The 17,997-nt window shown below is 44.1% G+C and overlaps 1 protein-coding gene across 1 annotated transcript in view; it reads right to left on the bottom strand.

The window, feature by feature from the left end:
• SASS6 (SAS-6 centriolar assembly protein) overlaps positions 1-17,703 on the bottom strand; it is a 30,216-nt gene extending 12,513 nt beyond the window's left edge. The window contains exons 1-9 of the mRNA XM_040359945.1: positions 17,368-17,703; positions 13,697-13,757; positions 12,208-12,392; positions 10,377-10,548; positions 10,217-10,294; positions 8,741-8,860; positions 7,483-7,674; positions 332-526; positions 161-250 (exon numbers count right to left, since the gene is read on the bottom strand). Coding sequence (XP_040215879.1) covers positions 161-250; positions 332-526; positions 7,483-7,674; positions 8,741-8,860; positions 10,217-10,294; positions 10,377-10,548; positions 12,208-12,392; positions 13,697-13,757; positions 17,368-17,438 — 1,164 coding nt within the window. The 5' untranslated portion in view covers positions 17,439-17,703. The remainder of the gene's footprint in view (positions 1-160; positions 251-331; positions 527-7,482; positions 7,675-8,740; positions 8,861-10,216; positions 10,295-10,376; positions 10,549-12,207; positions 12,393-13,696; positions 13,758-17,367) is intronic.
• Between the last annotated feature and the right edge of the window lie 294 nt (positions 17,704-17,997).

Here is a 17,997-nt window from a genome sequence, read left to right as displayed (position 1 = left end):
GTAGGGAGATTTGTTTCATATCTATGTATCATCTGAGGCTGTTCACTTCACTAAGTATATGTGAGGGTTTACATCCACTTTAATATTAAAAAAATGTGGGAACAAACATGAATCTCATACACAGAAAACATGAAGCAGCATGCCACAAACTGGCTCTTACCTTGAGGAGCTCTGCAGATAAGGATTGTATTGTTGCTTCCAACTTTCCGATCTGTGCCTGCTTCTTCTCAGTGCTATCCTCTAATCCGGTCTGTAAAAAAACACACTATTCATGATCCCTGTTTATAGCAGTGTAATTTATACACATTTTGTAGCATTTAAGTACACAAACCTTCTGCTGTTGGGTGGCCAAGAGAATCTCATTACTTCTCTGCACTATCTGATCCTTGTCTTTCAGCTCTTGCTCCAGAACAGCAAGGCGAGTCTGAAGACGATTTACCTCTTTTTCTTTATCATGACATTCCCCATCCAGTGCAGTATTCTCTCTGCCTAAGGAAGACGCCTTTTGTTGTGCTCTTTGTAATTCCTAAAAAGCAAAAATAGATATAGCAGAAAATCCAGTTAAATTTCAAACTTGTTTTTTCATTTAAAATAACAAACATGTCCTACTTACCTGCTCTGTGCAATGGTTTTGCACAGAGCATCCCCAAGCCTCCTCTTCTGGGGTCCTGCACCGGCGCTCCAGGCTCCTTTTCTTCAGCAAGTGCCCCATGGAACATTGCTTTCCACGGAAGCATCTGTGCGCTTCCAAGCTACCTTGTCTGTTAACTGACACAGAGCAATTAGCTCGGCCCCCCTCTTATTTCATTGACAGCAGCAGAAGCCAATGGCTCTTGCTGCTATCAAACTGACTAGTGAGGAGGGAGACAGTGGTGAGAGCCACTGCTTTTGCGCATATCACTGGATTTGGCTCAGGTAAAAAAAAAAAAAAAAGGGGGGGGGGCGGCATAGATGGGGCAAGCTTACCGAGGAACAGGAAGTAAGAAATTCAGACAAAGAAAAAAAAAAAAAAAAAAACACACATTTAGAAGGGAAATCGAAGGAAAAGGTAAGTGAACTAACAATGCACTAGCTTAAAAGGAACCCATTTAGAAAATAAAAAACAAATCTTTACAACCCCTTTAAGGCTTTAGAACCACTTTAAAGTGTTTAACCACTTCCATACCGGGCCTATTCTGGCACTCCTCTCCTACATGTAAAAAAATTTTTTTTTGCTAGAAAATTACTCAGAACCCTCAAACCCTTTTTTTTAGCAGACACCCTATGGAATAAATTAAATAACAAAAAACAGTAAAGTTAACCAAATCTTTTTGTATAATGTGAAAGATGTTACGCCGAGTAAATAGATGCACAACATGTCAGGCTTTAAAATTGCGCACACTCATGGAATGGCGCCAAAATTCGGTACTTAAAAATCTCCATAGGCGACGCTTAAATTTTTTTTTATAAAGGTTAACAGTTTAGAGCAGGGATAAGCAATTAGCGGACCTCCAGCTGTTGCAAAACTACAAGTCCCATCATGCCTCTGGGTGTCATGCTTGTGGCTGTCAGAGTCTTGCTATGCCTCATGGGACTTGAAGTTCTGCAACAGCTGGAGGTCCGCTAATTGCATATCCCTGGTTTAGAGTTACAAAGGAGGTCTAGTGCTAGAATTGTTGCTTGCGCTCTAACACACGTGGCGATACCTCACATGTGTGGTTTGAACAGCGTTTACATATGTGGGCGGGACTTGCATGTGTGTTCGCTTCTGAGCACGAGCTACCGGGGACAGTTTTAAATAATTTTTTTAAACTTTATTTTTTACACTTTTTATTTTTTTATTTTTTACATTTCATTTTTCTTTTGATCACTTTTATTCCTATTACAAGGAATGTAAACATCCCTTGTAATAAGGAGCTATCGTGACAGGTCCTCTTTATGGAGAGATGCGGGGTCAATAAGACCCCGCATCTCTCCTCCAGGCTAGAAAGCATGAAATCGAGAACAAAAATTTCACCGATCTCATGCTTACCAGCCACGACCGCGGCTTTGTTTACATCTGCGGCCCGGACATGACATCATAACGTTGTGCCCGAGCGTCCGACAGTCAGAGATGACCGGAAATCACTATGGTCATCATCCGGCGGTAGCCGATTCTTTCTCCGGGTCCCCGATGGCACGGGAGAGCCCGGAGAACCACCGGATGGCGGCGGGGGGTATATGTCCCCTCCCGTCGCCTGTAAGAATGATTAAGTGGCAGAATTGCCGCTATGATCATTCTTATGGTGCACAGAATCGCCGGCAGAAAAGAATGATATCTGAATGACGCCTGTAGCTGCAGTAATCATTCGGATATCCCAGCTGAAAGTCAAGGACGTCATATGACGGCGTGCGGTAGGGAAGTGGTTAAAGCAGACCTGTTGCCTACATGCATCGTAAAAAAAATCATGCATCAAGGCATACATAGTTTATGTTATATGCATTGCAACTTTTTCCATAAATACACGTATTTAGCGCAACATCAAGAGAAAATAAAAATAAATCAATGAATCCTGTGACAGACTCACCCGGGACATCCCCGGACCCTCTTATGTCTAAAACAGTGGTGCCCAACCTTTTGAAGAGCAAGGGCCACTTAAGCGACTTAGTAACCGGTCGTGAGCCACAATGAGTGGAGTAAGTGGATGGCAGCCCACTCGGCTCTATAGCGCCCACTCTACTCTCAGCACACCAAACTCGCAGGTAATAGAATTCTATGACTCAGTGCAGGTAACGCCCAGGTGCACTTCTCTGTACCTGCGGATCAGTTTGAAAGCAGCCCAGTAACCACTGCAGAACAGATATGCCCATATATACACACACCCTGTGATTTTAATAATAAAAACTTACCTTTAATAACAGTATTCTATTTTACTCCATCCCAGAGCAGGAGGTCGTGGGCCACATCAGAGGGCTAAGCGGGCCACATGTGGCCCCCGGGCCACTGGTTGAGCACCCCTGGTAAAATCATCCTATGCCCACTAGGGGCATAGGATGACTGAGAAATGATATCTTGGACTACCTGAGATGGATTATGTAATTATTATCCACAATATATCCCAGGATATCTGTAAAGAACTATTTACTGGTTGTTGATTCTGAACTCAACGGGTTAATTGTAAGAGTCACCCATTCATCATGTTGGGACACATACTGTTAGATGCTAATGCCATCACCTCCAGCCATCTGTCTGTTCCCTGTGCTAATTGACCCTGCTATTGTGTGAAGATGTCCTGTGTTTACACTTATGATAATGTGTATTGTATAGCAGGTGAGCAGACGGGACGTTTACTCTGAAGGTCATATCTCGGAGTCACCTCGTCTGGGTAAATGATTAATTAGCTCATGTTAATTTATGTTCTGGTAAACCTCCTCTTTAAACTGTATATAAGGTTGCATTCTTGGTTCTATTAAACACTCCATGTTTAGCACACAAACAAGTCTTGTCTCGTGTGTTGAGAGCAGCTGGAATATCCGATATCTATATCCAGACTGATAGGAAGCGGTATATGACGAAAACACTCAAGCGGAGTGTGGGACGTTCCATTACAAATCCATCAGTACCAAAAGAACCCAGATTACCCAACTATTCTCCTATCTGTACACACGGGAGAAAAGGGGAGGGGGAGGAGAGGGGCCTGGAATGTAAAAGGGGAGTATACAATAAGAATGGGGAATACCACGCCAATATCCCAAGTATTGAAAAAAGCAGCCAGCACAGCAAAATGACAAAATTGTGTAGCAAAATTATGAAAATATGCGCAGCGCTAAAAGAGAAAAAAAAAATGTTGTTTCATCATACTTACCTGTAAAATCCTTTTATTTGAGTACATCATGGGACACAGAGTGAGGCCAATATTCATTACCTACTGGGTTATACTTCATCTCCAGGTGAATGGACACTGGTAGAACAAAGGTCTTTAATAAGGAAGTAATCCCATGTTTGGGATACAAACTGCTGTAGCTTGTTGTTGAACCTGGATACCAATAGAACAACCTCTGGCCATCCCCAACGCTGACAGATTTCCCGAAAAACTTTTAGGTGTAGGGACCATTCTCCGGGCAGATCTGCTGGCGGCTGAAATGATCTGCCTTTCAGTTCTCTACACCCGAGATATGTTCCTCTGCCCAGGTTAATATGTGGTTCACCTCCTGAGTTGAACGGCTCCTGGTAAACCCTGGTGGTCGATATAGGCCACTGCAGTGGCAATGTCGGACTGATCTCTGAAGGGGCAAGTCCTGAAGCTCCACCGTCCAGGACTGTAGGGTCAGACCTACCACCCGTAACTCCAGGATGTTGATGGGCAGGCCCTGCTGTTGACCATCTTCCCCGAGATGAGAGTCCCTCTAGGGTCGCTTCCCAGCACGAGAGACTGGCATCTGTGGTCAGTACGCTCCAAGACACCGGGAGGAAGGATCTTCCCTTTTTCCGATCCTGCAACCACCAGCTTAGGTTTAGGACAGGTGCAGCGGCTCAGCCTCTGGTCTCTCAGGGGATACAACACTAGGGTTTCAACTAGGCTCCTCAGGAGCTACTGATGACATAGGTGTGCCCTTTTCTATAGTGTTAGCCTCGCTCCTCTTTTTTTGAAGACATTGCAAGCCATAAAAAGGAAGTACCTGGGTTTAGTATTTTACCCCAGAAGGGAGACCCTTTAATAAGGCTCACCAAGCCCCTATGCAACAATTCTGCTAAGCTCTTTAGCTTGCCAACCAACACCTTGTGACCAACGTGAACCGGTTAAAGTGGAGTTCCGGACACAATTTTAAAAATAAAAACTTTTTAAATATGAATACCCCTGTAATACACAAGCTTAATGTATTCTACTACAGTTAGTCTGTAAACTAAGGTCCGTTTTGTTAGGTTGTTACAGCATTTAGACACTTATAAAACAGAAATTGACTGGGGCCATCTTAAGTGTGGGCATCATGAAGCCAGACTGTATGACTTCCTGGATTTCAGCCTCGCACATGCTCAGTGCTGTACAAGCAGTGTAATGGTTTCAGATCAGGTTTCAATAGCAACGGGAGTGTCAGAGGAAGTTACCGCCCCTTATCTATGCAATCCTCCCCTCCTCCTTCCAGGAACCAGTAAATATACGAAATAATTTGTTCCTGTGCAGATATATCTACATAACAAGATGATATATATCTCTTGTTATATATGTGGTGTGTATACATATACCAGACATGTGCACTGTCAATAAATTCATTTTGTTTAGTTTCGTTTCGCATTAGCCGTTATTTCGTATTTTGTGCCCGAAACTCAATTCGGACGCTCAGAATGGGCACAGCAGGAGTACAGCCACAGGAAGTCAGCACAGAACAGGGATGGTGGGAACCCTTCATGAGGGGTTCCCACCATCCCTGTGCTGAGTTCCCGGGTCTGTACACCCGCTGTGCCCCATTATGAGGGGTTCCCACCATCCCTGTGCTGAGTTCCCGGGTCTGTACACCTGCTGTTCCCATTATGAGGGGTTCCCACCATCCCTGCACTGAGTTCTTGGGTCTGTACACTCGCTGTGCCCATTATGAGGGGTTCCCACCATCCCTGTGCTGAGTTCCTGGGTCTGTACACCCGCTGTGCCCATTATGAGGGGTTCCCACCATCCCTGTGCTGTGCCGAGTTCCTCCTGCTTCCTTCTTCCCCCAGCACAGCACATTGCCACCATAACATTGCCCACCGCATCATCCCCGGCACAGCACCCCGCATCGGCCCCAGCCCACCGCATCATCCCCGGCACAGCACCCCGCATCGGCCCCAGAACCACAAACAGACCCAAATGTCAGTGCCCACCAGTGCATTATCAGTGCCCATTAGTGCGGTGACACCAGTTCATTATCTGTGCAGTGGCACCAGTGCCTTATATCAGTGCGGTGACAATTAGTGCCTTATATCAGTGCGGTGACAATTAGTGCCTTATATCAGTGCGGTGACAATTAGTGCCCATCAGTGCGGTGACAATTAGTGCCCATCAGTGCGGTGACAATTAGTGCCCATCAGTGCGGTGACAATTAGTGCCCATCAGTGCGGTGACAATTAGTGCGGTGACAATTAGTGCCCATCAGTGCGGTGACAATTAGTGCGGTGACAATTAGTGCCCATCAGTGCGGTGACAATTAGTGCCCATCAGTGCGGTGACAATTAGTGCCCAGTGCAGAGTGGGGGAGGTAAAGATGATCAGGCATACAGAGCACATCTCGGTCTGTGTAGATCTGTATGTGAGTACACTGAAGTACAGCCCCGCCTCCCTGCACTAGAATTGTAACACACAGTGCAGAGCGATGTTTCTATGTACAGGGAGGCAGGGCTGTACTACGCTCGGTGCTCTCACATACAGATCTATCAGACAGAGTGAGATCCGCTCTGTCTGTCTGATGATCTGTATCTCCGTGCACCGGAGACAGACGGCGGGGGGGGGGGGGGGGGGGGGGGGGGGGGGGGGGGGGGCCTTGCTAGGACGGGGGAGGAGTTAGAGAGGGAGAAGAGGAAGGACACCACCTCTATGGGCGGCACTGCCCTCCCTCCCTCCCGCCCCCCCGAGATGTTCATCCACGGCTGCGATGTTTAGGCCAGCCTCCTGGGATTGATGACACACATATCCCAGGAGGCATAGCAGCGCTGGATGCGGCGGGGGGGGCCATTCCGCCGCGGCGGGGGGAATAAGACACTCCGGGATAAAAACGTGAGTTTTTAAAAAAAAAAAAAAAAAAAAAAGACATCCCAAATGTATTTAAAGGGGCAGTGTTAAAACTAATGCTGATAAGTTGAAAAATAGGGTGGAACTCCGCTTTAAGACAAAATGAACTGCTGAAAGCGAAAGGTTTTCAGAGCCTGCTCGGTATCCCACAGCTGTCCCCTGGAAGCGTTGCATGTCAGCCACTCTCAGCCTAAATTACCCATCAAGTGGTTACCCACCCATCACGGTGGGTTCCTGTTACTTGAGGACCTTAAAGGACTGGGTACCCTTTTCATGTTTTAGGGTCCATTCCCACACCCTGCAGGAATGCCTTAGCTCTGTGGTGTCCACAATTCCACCAAGCAGGGTCCAGCGCCGGGAGGTCCTATTACAGGCAAAACCTTGCGAGGCTCAGGTACCATTTATCTTAGCATATAAGCTAGTTTCAAATGGATCCGATCGGTCAATCCTTTGATTTTGGAACCATGCTGGGAATTTTTCTTTTTTATTGTTGATGTATTAGTACATAGAAAGAAGACTGAGATTTAGTAGTAGTTTACAGTTGTCTGATCTCCTGGGAGGATTTCCCCTTATTGCCTGTACTTGAAGCAATCTGTCACAGAAGAGTAAAAAGTAATCTTTCCAAAGAAAACAAAAACAAACGCTTTTAGTAATAAAGGAAAGATATAGTATATCACCTGATTTCTATACTTCAGAAGGAGGGTTATATGCAGAGAACAAAAATCAGTTTTCTTAAATAGATTTTAAAGTCTGCACTTGTTACCTCTTCCAGTCCTTGGACCTTTGAACGAAGCTCTCGGACAGTGGATTCTGCTTTGTATCTCCTTTCAAGAAGTTCCTTGTTGGATAGTTCCAACTCACTCACTCGGCTCTGCATCTGCTGTGTGCTCTTCTGAAGCGAGCAATCAAACTCTCTCCTTTGTTGTTCATACTGTTGAAGTAGCTGAGTATATGCCTGAAAGAATAACCAAAAATAAATAAATGTACCTATGGCTTACTTGTATACATCTACATTTATATACGGCAACACAAAAAAAAAATGCCCATTTCTATACACCTATAGTTAAGGTGTGTAAACCTGGCATGCGCGCACACACACACACACACACACACAAAAGAATGAAGTGAACAGATTCAGATGATACAGAGCAGAAACAAATCTCCCTTCATAAGTTTAACATGTATATCTGCCGTCTTCAGCTTTCAATATTCTTTATGCCATGTTTTGCGGCAGAATAATGTTCTCGTTGAGGTGGAAATGTTTTGGTCTTCTGAAACCCAGGCATCTGGTGACAGGTGAGACTTGGATTGCTGCAAGGGACCAAAGTCACTGTAGGCGGGCAGCAGTAACAGTTTGAAGATTAAAATTTCATGAGGTGCATTGCAAGCAGGCGCAGCAGTGGAAAGACTGTGCTCACGCAACACTCCACTGGACAGATAACATTAGCAGCTAGTCCCTCTTTTCCAGCAAAAAGTTGAGAATGGAGAATAAAAAGGAGCAATAGGCGGCAAATCATCCGAAGGTTAAAGAATTCCCCTTCCCTTCAGTATATGAGAGAAAAAAAAAAAAGTTGTGTCTGAAGATGAGGAATCCAAACTCAGAATGGGAGAAGGGGCTACTTCTGAGAGCATGACAGGACTGGGCTTTAATGTAGTGACTTCCATAGCAAGGGTGCAGAGAGGAGCATTGAAGGGATGTGATTTCATAGGCATTGCTTGCAGCTCTGTGCTATTGACTTATAGACGCCAATTCTCAGGGCTTTAAGATCTAGCTGGTGTGCCTGGAGGCAATAAGGCTAGAATTACTTAGGGTACTCCTTCCCCACACAAGGGTTTAAGGCACGAAGGGCATATTAATAGAAGGAGTTCTGGGTCCTGGTAGATAAAAGCAATTGTAGGGTAAAAACCAACAAGGATCTCAATGAGTGTTAAGGAAACGTGAGAGGATCTGGCATATGTCTGGTGTATCCGGCTGAAACACACACACAGAATCGGTCATATGGGACTTGCTTTTGTTTTACCTGATGGGCCTTTTCTTTTTCACTTGCAATCTCTGTTGTATGCTGGCTGTGTAGTTCAGAAACCTTGAGAGAGGAGTCACTTTTTAATTTTTCCAGTTCCCTGATTTTATCAGACAAAGCCTGCATAAAATACAAAAGAAAAATGTAATGTGCTTACAGTAAATACAGAAGAATATGCGTTTCAACAGCAAAACCCTTATACAGTAGACCAACATCTTTCCAAACTAAGAGTTCTTCTATGAGTTTCCAAAAACAATACAAGGATTGTGCATGGTCTACCAAAGGTGTAGAAATTGTACATTACTACAGACTTATCTAATGTTTGTCATCTTAGGGAGCAGAGAGCTTGGAAATAAGAGCCTTCCATAACTGTGTGTTGGTGGCAATTTAGGGGTGTACGGTAGATACTGTATGAGTTATGTCTTGTCGGTGGAACAGCATGCCCATTCCCTGCCTAACTCTTCCCTGCACACAACAACCTGCCCAACACTGGGAACGTCACATAACTGATAGGGCCAAGTCTGTTTTTCATATTACACACCCCAGCTGTCAATCAAGACTTTGTTATGCAAAAATAATCTGCCTGATCAGACGTATTGGCCAGGGGAATCCTGGGAACTTTATTTCCCTATGGGAGAAGTAAAGCCTAGCACAGTAATAGGAAATCATGCAGGAGCTCTGCTATACTCCTCCAACCATCATTATCAGCATTCAGTGGCAGAGAAACAAAAATGGGGGAGGAGACAGATGATGCGTGTTAATCAGGTATCAATTCATGATGCTTACAACTTGTGTGAATAATTAAAAAAAAAAAAAAACGCCTGCAGTTGTTCTTTAACCACTTTCCAACCGCCGCACGCACTTATAAGACGACAGAATGGCACTCCTGGGCAAAAGGATGTACCTGTACATCCCCTTTAAGACAGCGGCATTGTGGACGTGCGCGCCCGCCGCAAGCCCGACTGCAGGTCCCGATAGCCGCGGTCGTCTCATGATGAGGAAGAACGGAGAGATGCTGATGTAAACAAGCATCTCCCCACTCTGCCTAGTGACAATGACAGTGATCACAGCTTCCTGTAATTCGGAAGCGGTGATCACTGTCTTGTCACACACAGCCCATCCCCCCTACAGTAAGAAGCGCTCAATTAACCCATTCACTGCCAGTGTCATTTTTCACAGTAAAAAGTGCATTTTTGTAGCACTGATCGCTGTAAAAATGACATTGGTCCCAAAAATGTGTCAAGTGTCCGCTGTAATGTCGCAGTCACGAAAAAAAAAAAATGAAACAAAATGGTCCGGGGCTTAAGTGGTTAAGAAGCCCACTGATTACTTGACCGTTTTGTTTTATTCTAGCAGTGTTGTATGAGCATCCTTCCAGGGTTCTGCAACCTTCACATACACTAATCCCAAATATTTATTTGTACCACCTGTTTTTTTTTTTATTTAACACATGATCCCTTTCAGTAAAATAACCACCTGCTGAGCACAGACTAGCTGCCGGTTCAGATCTTCCTCTGTTTTCTTCAATGCTTGCTGTAATACACATTTTTCCTCCTGCACAAGAAGAAGATTTTAGGAGAAAATGCAAAGAATAGAATTGCAATGTCTCGCTATTATGAGGAGTTCAGAGAACTACCTTAATACATCTTAAGCATGTTGCTAGGTATGTTTTTACTTCTACATCATTTGCTGGCTGGAAGCGTAGTGAAAGGTGCGTCAGGTGCTTAAATGAATTTGTCTCAACCACGTCTAGCTGTGCAGGTGAACTTCCCAAAACCGAGCCTGTATAAGAGAATTGTAGAAGGAACCTGCAAATATATATCATATGTTACTTTTTAGATTTTACAAGTATCCCCAAGTCTTGTAATAGAATTAGGTCTCAAGTACATGAAACATTCAGGTCTCAATGACCGATTGCTCGCTGGATGAGCACTTTCTATTTAACTAGGTGTATATTAGATGTATAAATCAGAAAAACATCCGACTTCCATAAACTTATGCTCATTAAACTTTGATTTTAACAAACAAAAAAAAAACATATTGCCCAACGCAGTGCACAGAAAAGGGTTTTGCACCACACAAGCTCATTAAACACCTTTAGGATTAATATCTAATATTATTTAGAGATCCATTGCCTCTACAACTGGGTTTTTCACTTCATTCAGCAGGGAAAGCATATGACTAACAGCAATGGGTGCAGCCGCTCCTGGAACCGAATAAGATAAATATTAAGCCATCACACCACTGTCGCTACATTTAGAAGACAGCCCCCAGAAAACCTACTGTGACCCCCTAAAACTGAGTTATCTGCGCTCCATTAACTTAAATGAAAGGCTGGTGAGACATTATGGGTCTTGTAGACTTCTGATGTCTCATTAAAAAAGAACCACATATTACATCACATGGGGGACTTTTGTCCCTACGCAATAAAAAGTTTTAGTGAAAAATGTGACAAAAAAAATCTTAGTTACACCCAAGCTGTAAGAATACCTCCCCCAAAAAAATGTTGCACATGCCCTACATATGCAGACATGAATGTAGGCACACTCACGAAGAAAAAGGTTGTTTGCAATACACTTTAAATATCGCCCCACACAGAGTGAGAGGAAGAATTCTAGGGCTATTCACGGATAACTCTAGTGATGACCTATAGGGGCTTTAAAGGGGTTCTAAAAGGCTGAAGGTTTTTTACATTCACACATTCTATGCATGAAGGAAAAAAACCTTCAGTATGTTGCCCCACCAGCTCCCCGCTAATACTTACCTACGCCCAATCTCGATCCAGTGATGTGCCCGAGAGCAAAGGCTCTCTCCAAACTCATTGGCTCAGACACAGCAGAAGCCAGGAGTGCCTTGCGGAAGACCCAAGAAGAGGATCGGGGGTGGCTCTGTGCAAAACTACGGCACAGAGCAGACAAGTATAACATGTTTATTATTTTAATAGAAAAAAATAAAAAACACGTCAGTAAAAGGGTAAATCAAACTGCACCAAAAAAAAAAAAAAAAAACCTGGGGGACAAACGTTGTTTACACTTTCCAGGTGGCTTCTCCTGCATTTAGAAAAGCCGAACCTAGGAGTGACAGTATGAATGAGGTGCAACCCTTTCTTTGTCCTGGTGACCACTCGTGATAAAAAAAAAAAAAAAAATCCCCATTTTTTAAGTTGTCACTTACCTATTTATTCCTTTCCTTCCAACCACCCCCTTTTCCTGCTGCACTCTTTTTGTAGACTTCTGACACCAGATTCATTAGTCACAATTTTTATCAGGTGCTGTCTCTAGCTACATTACCCTGTTTGGTACAAAAGCCTGTGGAATTCTATAGCTCTGTATAATCATAACACCACCTTCACAATGTTTTCATTCTTTTTGGGAAAAAGCAATCAAAATGTATTGGTTTAAAGTACCAAGAAAGACTTCAGCAGTACCTCATGCAATTTGCAATGGACACGTCACCTAATTCCTTACCTAGGTGCATCTTTGTTCTCCTCATTAACACACTGATGCAGTAAATCAATAAACTTTTGAGGAAATGCTGTGTAGTCTACCAGCAGACTCTGCTGTAACTTCAGGCTTTGGAAATCATCTTCAGAAATGACAAGAGTATACAAAAAGAAAAGATCTGTATCATCTGTCATCCGAACAACAAGATCCTGCAGGAAAAGAATACATTATTTAGAGAAGGACTAAAACGGGAGGCAAAAACTTAAATCTTAGTAGGTAGTGAAACAAGTGTCTTTGCAAGAAAAACAAAGCTTAAAGGGGTTGTAAAAGGTAAAAAAAATTTCCCTGGACTACAAGAGAGTCAGGACGCTCTCTACGTTGCAGATAAAAAAGCTTTGTGTTAGTGGGCGTCCTGACTCTCCTGTAGTCCAAGGGAGGGGGCGACACTCCACACCAGGGAGAAAACCTTGCATGACTGTGTGGAGTTAGACAGACAGAAGAACAGGAAGTGAGGATTTCTCAGAGGAAATAAGGACATTTAAAAGCGAAATCGAAGGATGAGGTAAGTGAAGGAGGACTGCACTTAGGTAAAGGAAGCCATTTAGGAAAAAATAAATACAAAAATTGTACCTTTACAACCCCTTTAAACACTCCTTAAGTCTAGAGGTGGAGAAGAAGATGTAATACCTTATTCTTTTCTGCTGCAGGCTTCCTCCACCCATCCCCTGAAGCCTCTTTAAAGCGGAGGTTCACTCTAAATTTTCACTTTGGCTGAAGTCAACTACTAGCCATAGACAAGCAATAATCCACTGTTTGTTTTTAATCGCCATTCTTACCTTTGTATTGCTGCCGTTTGTGTCCTGTCAATCAACATTCCCCGCGGGGAGTGGGCGTGTATGGTCCTTTTCCCCCGACCAGCGCTATGCTATGTCTCCTGGGAGTGAGTGCTCCCAGGAGACGCGCTGTGCTCTAATCCCGCGGGTCACGTGACTCAGCAAGCGTGTAGTGTTGATGCTCGCCGTCAACACTGCACATGCGCGGGATAGAGCGGTGAATGCTGGGAGGTCAGCATTCACTGTATCCCGGAAGACTACCCTGTGGGCTTCACAGTGCCCTCAGTTAAAATGGAAACGTACATCGCTCGTTTTTATAAAATATTGTTTCCTCGAGAAGACAGATTACGGCGGCTCAAGGAGTGGGACACACTGGTGGAGGGGTGCTAAAGGTAAGAGCGCAAGAAGAATAAAAAAAAAAAAATAAAAAATTGATAACCCGCGGAACCCCCGCTTTAAAGGCACTGCAGTTACAGTGCCACCATCACATAAAATGCACTCATACCTTCCTACATTAAAGCAATTGCATGATGACTGTTGAGATGTTATACTAATGAGACAATTGTACCAGACATACAAGCTCAGTGCTATTAAAATAAAAAATCAGTTTTTTTCCCCCCGAGCAAATATCATCAGCCTTCATCAAGTAAACATCAGATCACAGATAAAAGTATACACACCTTTTTATGGACAGGTGTGGTAGCTACGTGCACCTCTATGCAGACCCGAATCCTTTGTTGCCTGGAAGACATCAAGCGGCATCACGTTAAGAAAATTCACATCACTCTGCAGCAATGCTGTACATTTAGTGAAACAAAGCATTAATTTTTTGGTTTTTGGGTTTAAAAGCTCCCATCCACTCTGTATTAGAACAATACGTTCCCCTGTGTCTGTTAGATCATAAATATGCTTATCTGTACTGATAACACAGCATTTTCCAGCGATGATGTGACTCCTCAGGTCTGTCTCTCCTCTCCAGCTGATGTCAGCGGCAGCGCTCGGCACCACCCGCTGGAACTGTCAGCAGTGGAGAGAGGAGGCAACTGATCGCAGAAAGATGGTGTGTTATCAGTATAGATCAGCATAATTATGATAGAACACATACATAGGTTTGTTAGTGTTATTTTTTTAGCTTGTTTTTTACAATTTAACATTTACTTATTATTCTCTCTAATTTTTTTTATTTATTTATTTATCAGCCCTGTTGAGGGGGTTTTGCCAAGATATCAGGTGTCTAAACAGACCCTGCCATCTTCTTTGAGACAGGGAAAGGGACCAAGGACACAGATTCCCCAGTCAGTTTCTCTGCAGCCTTAGCTGCACTGAAGATGAATGGATAGAAGACAGAGGCTCCCCTCCATTCATAAACAAACATTGTAAACACAGTTTACTATGCTCAGTTATGAATGGACAGTCAGTGACTCTGTGCAGTCAGAAAAGAAAGGAACCGGTAAATTACAGATCTACCAGCTCCTTCCTCCACTCTCCAACCTGACAGATCTGAGGGGGGGACTCAGAGGGAGAAGGACACCAGAGAGAGGGAGGACACAGGAGACAGTCGGGGGTAAGGGGGTAATCGGGGCATTAGTGGGGGTTAAAAAGCACTGATCCCCCCCTATAGCCCATTAATAAAGCCGCTGACAGCCACGGGAGGGAGAGGGGGAGAAGCTGCTTTATTGAAAGGCTATACGGGGGGGGGCTGTGAGGCTGCCCGGTCCCCCCTGCTACACTGAGGATGCCTGGTCAGATACAACAGGTATCAGATCAAGCATCGGAGCATTTGCACGAGTACCGATACTTGCGTAAATGCTTAGTATCGGTGCAATCTTACTGTCAATGTTAAGTGGTTTGTCTCAACCCTCTTACTTTACTGCTAACTTTGCTTAGACAGCCTGGTCTGTTAAGGTACTGGATCACCAAGTGAAAATAAAGGAAAACAATCCCCAAAAAAATAAAAATAAAACACAAATGCAGCCTCCACATCTAAGGCCCCATGCACACGGTTTAGAAACGCCCGTTTTGCCGCGATTTCGCTGCGTTCTACCACGTTTGCGTTTTTAGGCGTTTAGTTAAGAAACATCATAAGACCCTCCCAAAGCTCAAAAAAAACTGTATTATTTAACCATTTCAGCCATTTTCTGAGACCAGAGTGAGTAGCAGCTGAGACACCAGCAGTGTACTTGTATTTAGCGTGTCACTCGCCACATCACCTGCCACAAGCTGCGGATTGTCCACTCGCCACGTCACCTGCCACAAGCTGCGGATTGTCCACGTCACCTGGCCACAAGCTGTGGAGTGTCACCTGGCCACAAGCTGTGGAGTGTCACCTGGCCACAAGTTGTGGAGTGTCCCCTGGCCACAAGTTGTGGAGTGTCCCCTGGCCACAAGTTGTGGAGTGTCACCTGGCCACAAGCTGTGGAGTGTCACCTGGCCACAAGTTGTGGAGTGTCCCCTGGCCACAAGTTGTGGAGTGTCCCCTGGCCACAAGTTGTGGAGTGTCACCTGGCCACAAGCTGTGGAGTGTCACCTGGCCACAAGTTGTGGAGTGTCCCCTGGCCACAAGTTGTGGAGTGTCCACAATGCAATGCAAGCAATTATTCTTTTTTATATTTTAATGGTTTTTCATCATTTGCCATCATTTGAGATTTCTAATGTAAAAAAAAAAAAAAAAAAAAAAAAAAAATAGGTCACCTTTAAAAACGCCTATAAACGAAATCGCGGCAAAAAACGCTGTTACCGCGTTTAGCGTCTGAAACGTGGAAAGGTTTTGCGTCTGAACCAATTTTTTTGCTTCTGGAAAAACGAGGTTAAACGCTGCTGCCTAAAAACGGCAATAAATAAGTCTGTGTGCATGGACACATAGGATAACATTGAATGTGTTCAGGGGCAGTTGACAAAAAGTGTCCAACTACCTCTGAACACGCGTTTTTACAGCGTCTCGTGTGCATGGGGCATAAAATTAGCTAAGCTGCAATTTAATACATTTTTATTTTTGAAATTAGTAGTACTTTAATGCTGAACTCCAGCCAACATTTTTTAACCAATCACAACAACCAACTGCAACTTTTGCTGGACAGATTGGTCTGTTAAAAAAAAAGTTGAAAAATAACTTACTGGCCAGATCACAAGGCGAAAATGAATAACATAAGAAAACAAATGCAGCTACCACATATAAAAACTGGAAAGCTGCAATACATTACTTTTTTGGTTTTTGGGTTTAAAGGGGTTGTAAAGGTACAATTTTGTTTTCCTAAATAGCTTCCTTTAGAGCCGGTTCACACTGGGGCGACTTACTTTAGTCCTCCTTCACTTACCTCATCCTTCGATTTTGCTTTTAAATGTCCTTATTTCTACTGAGAAATCCTCACTTCCTGTTCTTCTGTCTGTAACTCCACACAGTAATGCGAGGCTTTCTCCCTGGTGTGGAGTGTCGTGCTCGCCCCCTCCCTTGGACTACAGGAGAGTCAGGACTCCCACTAACACACAGCTCCCTTCTCTATCTGCAACGTAGAGAGCGTCCTGACTCTCCTGTAGTCCAAGGGAGGGGGTGAGCACGACACTCCACACCAGGGAGAAAGCCTTGCATTATTGTGTGGAGTTACAGACAGAAGAACAGGAAGTGAGGATTTCTCAGAAGAAATAAGGACATTTAACCACTTGTCCACCGGGCCTATTTTGGCACTTGTCTCCTTCATGTAAAAATCACATTTTTTTTGCTAGAAAATTAATCAGAACCCCCAAACATTATATATATTTTTTTAGCAGACACCATAGGGAATAAAATGGCGGTCATTTTTTTCCTCGCACGGTATTTGCGCAATAATTTTTCAAAAGTTTCATGAATTAAAAAATAAAACAGTAAAGTTAGCCCAATTTTTTTTGTATAATGTGAAAGATGATGTTACGCCGAGTAAATAGATACCCAACATGTCACGCTTTAAAATTGCGATCATTAATGGAATGGCGCCAAACTTTGGTACTTAAAAATCTCCATAAAACTGACAGGTGGATCTCAACGGTCCGCATGTGTGAAAGGGGCTTTATTTGCCCAATGATCAGTAAAGTGTTTATGGTTGTCTGTGCATTCAGAGAGGATCATTTAGCACAATTGATGTCCATAAACGCATGTATATGTGTGTAAAATGTATTCTAGAGGCAGAAAACAAATACTCCAGCCAAAAGAATGAGATTATGCTCATGTGCTTCTAAATACGCCATTACATACGCCCATAAACGCACATACATATGCAACATTAGAGGCATTTTTTGTTGGCAGCACACCTGGTGCATAAATTCATACACGTGTGTTATATATATATATATATATATATATATTTTTTTTTTTTATTACCTCTCTTTGCAGTCCTGGCCTCTTATCAGAACCTTCAGCTCCCGGCTGAGCAACTCCTGGACTTGAGACATGGTGCGCACAAGCCTATGTCTGTGCTATTCACTTTTTAATAGGGTTCCAGCGTTTGTAGGATAACGTCCTGCTCCTGTTTGGCTGAACCCGGCCTCTCAGAGCTCTATTAATACCACATGAGTCCTGCTGTCACCCCTATAATACCCTACACCCAGCCTGACCGGCTTCCCTCACCCTAAACTGTGTACTGTGTCTGTATCCTCACAGGACACCCCCTCTCAGTGTACCCCGGTCTCTATATGCCCTCACAGGACACCCCTCTACTATACCCGGCCCCTATCCCCTCACAGGACACCCCCTCAGTGTACCCCAGCCTCTATATGCCCTCACAGGACACCCCTCTACTATACCCGGCCCCTATCCCCTCACAGGACACCCCCTCTTAGTGTACCCCAGTCTCTATATGCCCTCACAGGACACCCCCTCTACTATACCCGGCCCCTATCCCCTCACAGGACACCCCCTCTCAGTGTAGCCCGGTCTCTATATGCCCTCACAGGACACCCCCTCTACTATAACTGGCCTCTATATGCCCTCACAAGACACCCCCTCTACTAT

This window comes from Rana temporaria, chromosome 7 (assembly GCF_905171775.1).
Source record: "Rana temporaria chromosome 7, aRanTem1.1, whole genome shotgun sequence".
Taxonomy (NCBI): Eukaryota; Metazoa; Chordata; class Amphibia; order Anura; family Ranidae; genus Rana; species Rana temporaria.
Note: the sequence above shows the minus strand (reverse complement) of the source record. Positions and strands in the feature narration are given on the sequence as shown.